At 41.1% G+C, this 9,388-nt stretch overlaps 1 protein-coding gene across 2 annotated transcripts in view; it reads left to right on the top strand.

Moving 5' to 3' along the window:
• SH3GL2 (SH3 domain containing GRB2 like 2, endophilin A1) overlaps positions 1 to 9,388 on the top strand; it is a 214,127-nt gene that overhangs the window by 174,008 nt on the left and 30,731 nt on the right. For both annotated transcript variants that reach the window (XM_032300111.1, XM_032300112.1), the window contains exon 3: positions 4,070 to 4,142. In XM_032300111.1, the coding sequence (XP_032156002.1) occupies positions 4,070 to 4,142 (73 nt within the window). The remainder of the gene's footprint in view (positions 1 to 4,069; positions 4,143 to 9,388) is intronic.

Raw genomic sequence — 9,388 nt, 5'->3', positions numbered from 1 at the left:
TTTTTTTTTTTTTTTTTTTTTTTTGAGACAGAGTCTCACTCGTTCACCCAGGCTGGAGTGCAATAGTGCAGTGGTGTGATCTTGGCTCACTGCAACCTCCGCCTTCCAGGTTCAAGTGATTCTCTTGCCCCTGCCTCTTGAGTAGCTGGGACTATAGGCACACGCCACCACACCTGGCTAATTTTTTATTTTTAGTAGAGACGAGGGTTCACCATGTTGGCCAGGCTGGTCTTGAACTCCTGACCTCAGGTGATCTCCCTGCCTCAGCCTCCCAAAGTGCTGGGATTACAGGCATGAGCCACCACACCTGACCTGTTTCACTTTCTTTAAACAGCCTTCCCTAATGGCTCCTCACCCCAATCCCAGGCAAGGTTAGTTGAAGATGGAGGCTCAGGAGCTTGTAAGATGAGAAGTTCTTAAAATTTAGGATGCATCAAAACTTAATTTCAAGTAGTAATTGGAAATTTTGGACATTGAAGAAAATAACAGTTACATGTCATAAGTTCAAGTGAAATTGTGCTGTTCTCAAATGGGAATAAGCTCAATTCTGGGAGCTTATGAGAATTGCTGGTTATAATAAATTACTTAAGTGGGAATCTTCTTTATGCTAATTTCATCAGGCCTGTTATAAACAGAATATGTACTTGGAAGTACCAGTTTAGGTATATAAATACCTCCCCTAGCAAGTGCATAACAAGGCACATTCAGAAGTCTCATGGGGTTATGGCCCTCAGGTTGCCTCTGGCTGACATAGTATAGTTTAGCAAAAGAGTCCTGGACATTATTATTGAGGACAGAGTTGGAGGGAAGTTAGAAATTGGTCAACCTCCTACTGGCAGATGACTTCAAAATAGTGACTAATCATTGGGCAATTTAGTTCTTCGGGTACTTTTTAAAAGAAAGCCTCTGATTCATGACCATGGGAACTACTTTTGTTCTTATAACAACACTCAAAGAGCTCCTTTCCTTTCTCTAGGCCACAGATGTGGACATTTAATAAATAAAAGCATTAAACAGAATGCTTCTCTGGTCTCTTCCTCTTAACGTCCATGAACTCTATCAAGTAATTATCTGTAAGAATGCAGTCATGCCTGGCGCAGTGGCTTGTGCCTTTACTCCCAGAACTTTGAGGGGCCAAGGTGGACAGATGACTTGAGGCCAGGAATTTGAGACCAGCCTGGCCAACGTGGCAAAATCCTGTCTCTACCAAAAGGCACAAAAATTAGCCGGCATGGTGGTGCATGCCTATAGTCCCAGCTACTCGTGAAGCTGAGGAGGGAGAGTCACTTGAACCTGGGAGGTGGAGGTTTCAGTGAGCTGAGATCGCACCACTGCACTCCAGCCTGTGTGACAGAGTAAGACCTTATCTCAAAAAGAGAGAGGGAGGAAAAAAAAGCAGTCAGTAGCAAGGGCCTAGGAATGAATTTGCCAAAAGTGGGTCCCTCTTTGGTATATTTCCTGATGATGAAACACAAAAATAACTATATTGAATAAAGTTGTTTTCAGAGGGGATGGATTTCAAGTGAAGGTTATTTTATGCTGTTGTCAAATGGGTTTTAGGTAGAACCTGTTCTATAATGATGCCTGGTAACCAAAAGTGTTAAAGGAGTCCCTCTCAATGGGCACAAAATTGGTTAACATCTGGACGAGATGAGCGCTTTCTTTAGACAAGTCACAGGAGGCACTGGAATAGTTTTTATTCCTATTTCTCTCGTAAGATGGAATCCTGCCCTGGGGACCAAATGTAATAATTTAATGTTGGTATTCCCAGGGTCTCTGGGCCCTCCCTGAGACCACTGACTTTAGCCAAGCTAGTGACGTCTGTTTACAGAACATGAGTAGTTGGGCCCCCTACACAGATCTTAAAAGGGAAGGGGGTTCTGTAGCCAAATGAAAACTAACTCTCACAGCCTTCCTTGCTCATCTCCCTGTGGGCCAGGTGAAATAGACACTGCAGGCACCAGCCTCTGCAGGGAAATCTGTGAAACTGAGGGCATGTGGTCTAGCAGGTCAGCACGGCAGAGCCTCCCTTCCAGAGAGACCCAGGATAGAACAGTCTTGTGGCTGAAGCTTCCACAGACTTTGAGGAGTTTCAAAACAAAAGTGGAATATGGGGATGGCAGGTGCCTTTCTGCTGATCCTGTTTGGCCAGCGACTGCCAGGTCCTTAGCCCCATATCGAGGAAGGTACAAAGCACGTTCCAGCTTTGACTTGTCATCTCTGTCAGGTTGGGAAATGCCACTGTTGCCTGTCTTTTTAGTATAGGATGGTCATTAAGAACATACACCCTGGAGCTAGAACTGGGGTAGTTTCTTAACCCCTTTGTGTCTGTTTTCTCATATCCATTACAGAGTTTATGAGCATTAAATGTGTAAAGATATTTATGGTCCTTATAACAGTTTCTTACAAACAGAAAACAGCTTATGATGATGATGGTTATAATTATTGAGGACAGAGATGGGGGGAACTTAGAAATTGGTCAGCCCCCTAACAGCAGATGGCATCAGGATATCAAATGGTCATTGGAAAATTTAATTCCTTTGGCACTCTTCTTTAGAAGCCTTGGCTTTTGGAAGGATTTTCCTTCTCATCATAACAGGATATTGGGTACATTTGTCATCTAATTCCTGAATCCCCATCACATACTCAGCAGGAGATCTGCATTTGCCTTTCTATCATACACGTACAATGGAGTTTCAGCATATTTGTTCCAGGCATACCTGTGATCCATCCCTGGCATAAGACATTCCACAACTTGAGTGGATGGGGCACTATTCACATTAAAGCTAATTACTACCTAGTACACACTCAATCTTAAAGATTTTAGAAATTTGGATCAATCAAAAGGATATGGTATAAGATTTATATGTAGACAGGCACATTTGAAATTGCATCCTTTTTAAGATAATTTTATATCGTTATAACATTACAAGAAAAAATTTGTTTTCCTCTGTTAATACTAGTAATTTTATAATAATTTTATGACAATTAATAATAATACTAATTTTCCTCTATTAATACTATTAATAGCAAACACACAGTAATATGAATGCCATGGATTGGGAAATTATTAAATATCAAAAAACTGAACTGAAAGATAAAATCTTTTAATGGGTGGATTATGGAACAGGAGGAGGCTTACTCTATGCAAGGCTGATATTATATGTAGATATAGTATATTATGAAAAAGTTTCTAATATTCGAAGAGGGAGCCTTTGAACAAACAGAAAGTTTCTCCGGTGGACTTAATTGATACCTAAATGTCTACATTAAAATGTAATCACTTTCATTCATACCTATGTCATATATTACATGCACATACCTGGAATAGGAGGATACTTTTATTCTCACTAGTCATTTACTGTGTAGGGTGAATAGGAGGACCACACATGCCGATAGGAAAAGGATTTCATGGAGAAAGATAGAGGGGACCTAACTTCAGCAAGCAGCTTCCATGACCTCTTCAGAGTGGGGAGGGGGCCTAACAGAGAGAGCATAGTGAAGTGCTGAAGGCAAACACTGACCATTCCACATTATTTGAAGATAGACTCTAGCACCAAGATTTTTGTTTAGAATTAACCAAAAGTTCAGGAACAGACTAGAAGTCTTTGCTTAAGATTTTCTATTTTTAGGATGTTTTCAGAAGTTAAATAAAAACCTCCCCCCCTTCTTGAATAAGCAGAGTTGATGCTGCATGATTCTTTCTTGAGGGCAGTGAAATCTGCCTCCATGCCTGACCCACTGTAAGCATCCAATAAATGCCTCTGGGGCAAAATATGTTTCATTTTCTTCATCTTATTTTTGCCAGAAGATAATGAAGTGTATTTTGGAACAAATTTTAGGAAACTATCAGCTTCCTCTCTGAATAAACAGGCTTTCTGCATATTGGTAGACCACTGCCGAATACAGTGTCAGCATGACATCTAGCTCCACCTCAGCCTCTCTCACCTACCGCGGGACTTGTCCTGGCTCTGTTCCATTCTCCACCATTGTATACAGACTCAAGCAAAAACCCAGGTTCTGAAGCTCGCCATTTTTATCATTTAGAGTACTTATTTTCTCATTTCAGAAAGTGGATGTCACCAGCAGGGCTGTGATGGAAATAATGACTAAAACAATTGAATACCTTCAACCCAATCCAGGTAAGGAATCATCTAATATGTTCAAAGGATCCCTCCAGGTAATTGTTAGTTTCTCTTTGATAGACATTTTAAGTTTGGTGTGTTTCTTCTTTGGTGTTGCTTCCTCGGTCCACTTTTCTGAGAGGTTACTGACTTCACGGATAGCACATTTTAACTGGGGAGAAGGGCTTTTTAAAGCTCACATTGAAGTAACTGGAAGATCTGTGGTATTTTATCTGACTGCGGAGTATTTAACAAATAATGTACGCAAACAGCTCAGGTTACACATAATCTCAGAGTAGCTCTAAACTGTTATTAGTTGACCTTGAATTTTCAAGAGATCTTAAGGATGAAAATTAGGATAGTTTTTAGTTAAGATATAATGATTCCCAGAAGATGTAAAAAAGTAGGGAGGTGAATAGTTTTCATCAAACACAGAGGGTTTCTTCATAGGGCATCACTGAAGTCTTCAGAGCGTTGATCTTGATTCTTACTCTTCTCCAAGCACATCACAGACCAGCATCTGTTCCTGCTAACTTATACTCTAAGAGAAAGGAGTGATAATAGAGATAATGGAGCTCTGTGTTGATAAGAGGACCAGGCAGAGCTGGGACAGTCTCCGTAGTCATCAGTTATAGCAAAGAAAATCAGCGTACTTCATAGACCTCCTCATTACTGTTCCTGTGTGTCAGTTCCTAACCACAGGGCATGGAAACTGGAAGCAAGGCTGGATGTATTCAAGTGAGACATGTGAATATTTGGGAGATCCCTTAATCTTGAGACTAGTTTCTTTGGAAGTTTCAGGTTGGGTTTCCATGTCTTTTATGGTCCTAGAGGGGATGATGCAGGAAACTGCTTCAGCCCCAGTGAGTCTGGGTACTGAGCAATAGTGGGCTACAGATAGGAAAAGGGGCGGGTGGGGGATGAGAGGAAGTGGCTGTGTGCAGTAGTAAGTGCTGGCTCCCTCTCTACACCCCCTGCTGCTGGCTGCAGCTTCCTTCCATCCTTATTCACCTATGACCAGCACAGCTACTGTGTTGAGGATGAGCAAACTATGTAGGAATAACTTTCTGATTTTGTTGCTCTTGTTGTTGTTCATAAAACAGATTAGAAATGAGCTTATGTGAGGGAGGAAAATATGGAAGAAAATGTGGTAAGCTATAGGAACCAGGAATTTAACTGACAGTAGACTACATACATTTTCAAATGCTTAGCAAATTAGACAAAGAACAGCAAAAATCAAGATTCTAATATTTTCCCAAAACCTTCTTTTTAGCCATTATTTTTCCATAGAGATGCAAAGATCTCTTGGATGCACATTTATTCCTTAGTGTTTAAACAACTTTCATAAGTCAATTTCTGAAAGAGAACTGCTCACCCTGCTTCACCACAATAAATCATTATATAGGGGCAGGAAGCTCTGGTCTTTATCTTTGCATGGAACCTTGAAGTACTCCATGATTTCCTGGGATTTTCACATGGATTGCACTTGTAACTCACAGTTGTAGGGCTCAGATAAAGGGAATGGGAGGAGGAATATAGCATTTACTGAGCACTGATGCATTTTCAGTGCAGTGCCAGGCATATCAGGACCTGTCTCATCTTTAAAAGTAACAATTGTTCTCCATATAAAATACAAACAATTGAAGAATTTATAGTATGAAAACAGACTAAAAAATCATTGTAACACAAATTCTCAGTGGGAGCTCATCAGTTTTCCTGAGTATAAAGGAACTGTGCTCTGTTGTAGGTAGGTGTGGTGGGTTGAATAATGTGTTCCCCAAATTCAGATCCATCCGGAACTAAAGTTCTAAGCAATGTGACCTTATTTGGAAATAAGTCTTTGCAGATGTAAGTAGCGATGTAGGATCTTGAGATGCCCCTTCCTAGATTTAGGGTGGCCCCTAAAACCAATGACTGGTGTCCTTATGAGAAGATGAGAGGACACAGAGAAACACAAAAAAGAAGGTTATGTGAAGAATGAGCAGAGGTTGAAGTTATCCTGTCATGAGCCAAAAAATGCTGGGAGCTCCCACCACAAGCTGGAAGACATAAGGAAGGATTCAGGGGGAATCAACTTTGCCAACACCTTGATTTCAGACTTCCAGAATCCTGAACTGTGAGGCAATTAGTTCTTTTGTTTCAAGCTACCCAGTTTGTGGTCATTTGCACTGATAGCTTAGAAAACTAATACAGCAGGTCAGCCTCATTTTATTCAGGAAAAAACAAAGGTCAGGGAATTTAAGGAACTTTCCCATACACCTAGAAGGGGCTGAAGACAGGACTGGAACCCAGGTCTGACTACTTCCTAAGTCTCTGCACTTCACAGTTGCTCAACCCTGCCTCTGAGAAGGGTAGGCTCCATTTCATTTAGGTGTAAAGGGTCCTTTCCCTTTCAGAGTGGGTACAGTAGAAATTCAGAAAGGAAACAAATTGTGGGATTGAGTCTTATTTTTATTTTCACAAAAAACCTCAAAGGAAGAGGTAATTAGGAAGATCTGAATGTTTAGAAATGACTTATTTTAATACATTACTGAATGTGCTAATTGGCTGCCAATATAATGGTTTTATGACTATTGGAGAATTGAATGGACATCTGCCACTAAGGAGCACAATGAAGGCCATTACGGGTGATTGAAGGTTGGTTTCAGAAAAGCAGTTATTTATGGGCAGGTCACATATATATATCTGGATAAGTACAACCCAAAAGAGTCCAGAAGGAAACAAAATTTTGTGTAACCATTCTACAGAATTTAAACAACCAGCATTTAATTGTTTATGACAGGTACAATTTCATCCCTCTGCCAGCTTCTTGCCCTGAGAGTAGACACTGGCCAAAGAGCTCAGGCCAGGTAGCTGGTCAACTTCAGAGTTAGGCAGACACCCAAAGAACAGTTCTTGGGCACAGGAGAGCAGAAAGAATATCTTCAAACTCGTGCAGTTTGCTAAATACTTTGCCCACTCAGCCTTTCAGGGAACCCTAGAGCTGGGCCAACCAGTGTGGATACTGGGTGCTGGTTGTGGATAAGCAAGATGTGGCTTGGTCAGGACAGTGCCTGATGCCAGGTAACAAATTTACATGGCCAGGCCAGGGGAATCAGTGGAATGTGATGCTTTGAGGGTACTCTGGGAGTACACCTGTATTAGATTACTGCTCTAGGATGCTTGCTGGCTTTCACATCTTGAGGGGCGTGGAGCTTACACATCTTTTCTATTCTTAAAACTGAGTTCCTATTGAAATGATGACCAAAGTGATTTTGTTTAGCTTTTAAGAATACATGGCTATGCTCTGTGAAGGTCCCACATCCACTCTGGCCCATCTCCGGAATGATATTTTTAAAAGGCAAATTTGATCATATTATATAAAACCGTTCCATGACTTTTCGTGCCGTTAGGATTCACTTGCATTTTTAACATGGCTTAAGGGGCCCTCCCAGCCCATGGTCAGCCTGCCGTTTCCCCACCACCGTGCTAGGCTAACAGCTCCCTCAGGACCAGTGTAAAGGTCACTTACTAGCCTTCCTTAGCTCCAGCCACATTAGGTTCCCCTGTCACTGTCCCTGTCGTAATTCCAGCAGCTTTTCAGTGGAACACATGCCATGCCTGTGGTTTTGCGTTTCCTCCCCTGTGAGTTCAGTGCTGCACCTGTCTTACTCATCCCCAGCCGCCAGCTCAGTTCCAGGCAGCCAGTAGCCACTTGGATATTGGAATAAATGAATTATGAAGCACAGTTGACTGTCAGTGGCTAATGTACCACTTCTGTTTTATTTTAGATGGATTAAAAAAAAAACCATTCTTCTCCATATAAAATAAAAACAATTGAATTTATAGTATGAAAATAGACTAAAAATCTATTGTAACACAAATTCTCAGTGGGAGCTCATCAGTTTTCCTCAGTGTAATGGAACTGTGCTCTGTTGTAGATAGATGTGGTGGGTTGAATAGTGTGTTCCCCAAATTCAGGTACATCTGGAACTAAAGTTCTAAGGAATGTGACCTTATTTGGAAATAAGTCTATATAAAATATAAAGTGGTTAATGTAAAACTTCTCTAATACAAAGAGTAGGAGGAAAATTCTTCCTTTTCCCTAAATCGTCAGATACTCATATGTAACCAGCAATTGTCACATGCATTTACTTTTATGCAAAAAGCAATTCTAGATGCTGTGGGGTAGAAATGAGACCAAGACTGGGGGCTTGCCATCTGGAACTTCATAGTCTTAGCGTAAGTTACATACAGTCTGATAGTCTGAGGAAGGAGCCCAGAGGGCTTCACAGCTAATTCCTCCTGGGAAGTCCAGCTAACTGATGAGATGTGGAAGGGTGAGTGGGATCATAGGCTTAAAGGTCTGCCCTGTGAAGGACGCCTTTGAGAATGCAGGACAGACAGCTGTAAAGTCATCCAAGCTTGAACTGGAACAGCGTAAACCAGTACGGAGTCCTAGGCTGCTTAGGTAAGAAATAATTTGAAGTTAAAAAGTACTATGCACAAATTCGATTCTGCTGGTTGTAAGCTCTGATTCTTATGATATCTGAGCAAAAATCATTGGAGAAGATATAAGTCAGTTTTCTTTACATATTCTGATGCCTTACGGGAAGCAAAAGGCACTAAATCAGTGTTGTCCAGTAGAAATAGGATGCAGGCCACATACGTAATTTTGAATTTTTTTTTTTTTGAGACAGAGTTTCCCTCTTGTTACCCAGGATGGAGTGCAATGGAGCGATCTCGGCTCACCGCAACCTCCGCCTCCTGGGTTCAGGCAATTCTCCTGCCTCAGCCTCCTGAGTAGCTGGGATTACAGGCACGCGCCACCATGCCCAGCTGATTTTTTGTATTTTTAGTAGAGACGGGGTTTCACCATGTTGACCAGGATGGTCTTGATCTCTTGACCTCATGATCCACCCGCCTTGGCCTCCCAAAGTGCTGGGATTACAGGCGTGAGCCACGGCGCCCAGCCAATTTTGAATTTTTTAGAAACCACATTACAAAAGTAAAAAGAAAGGTAATATTGTCTTTAATAATGTATTTTATTTAACCCTTATATCCAAAATATTAACCAATATTGAAAAGTATTGATATTTTTTGCATACTTTGAATTTCGGTGTGTATTTTATACTTTCAGCAGATTTCTTTTTTTTCCCCCCCATTTATTTATTTTATTGCATTTTAGGTTTTGGGGTACATGTGAAGAACATGCAAAATTGTTGCATAGGTACACATGTGACAGTGTGATTTGCTGCCTTCCTCCCCATCACCTACATCTGGCA

Source organism: Sapajus apella, unplaced genomic scaffold (assembly GCF_009761245.1).
Source record: "Sapajus apella isolate SASKATOON/1434 unplaced genomic scaffold, GSC_monkey_1.0 scaffold42, whole genome shotgun sequence".
NCBI classification, from domain to species: domain Eukaryota; kingdom Metazoa; phylum Chordata; class Mammalia; order Primates; family Cebidae; genus Sapajus; species Sapajus apella.
The sequence above is the reverse complement of the archived record's forward strand: the minus strand, read 5'-3'. Positions and strand labels throughout refer to the sequence as shown.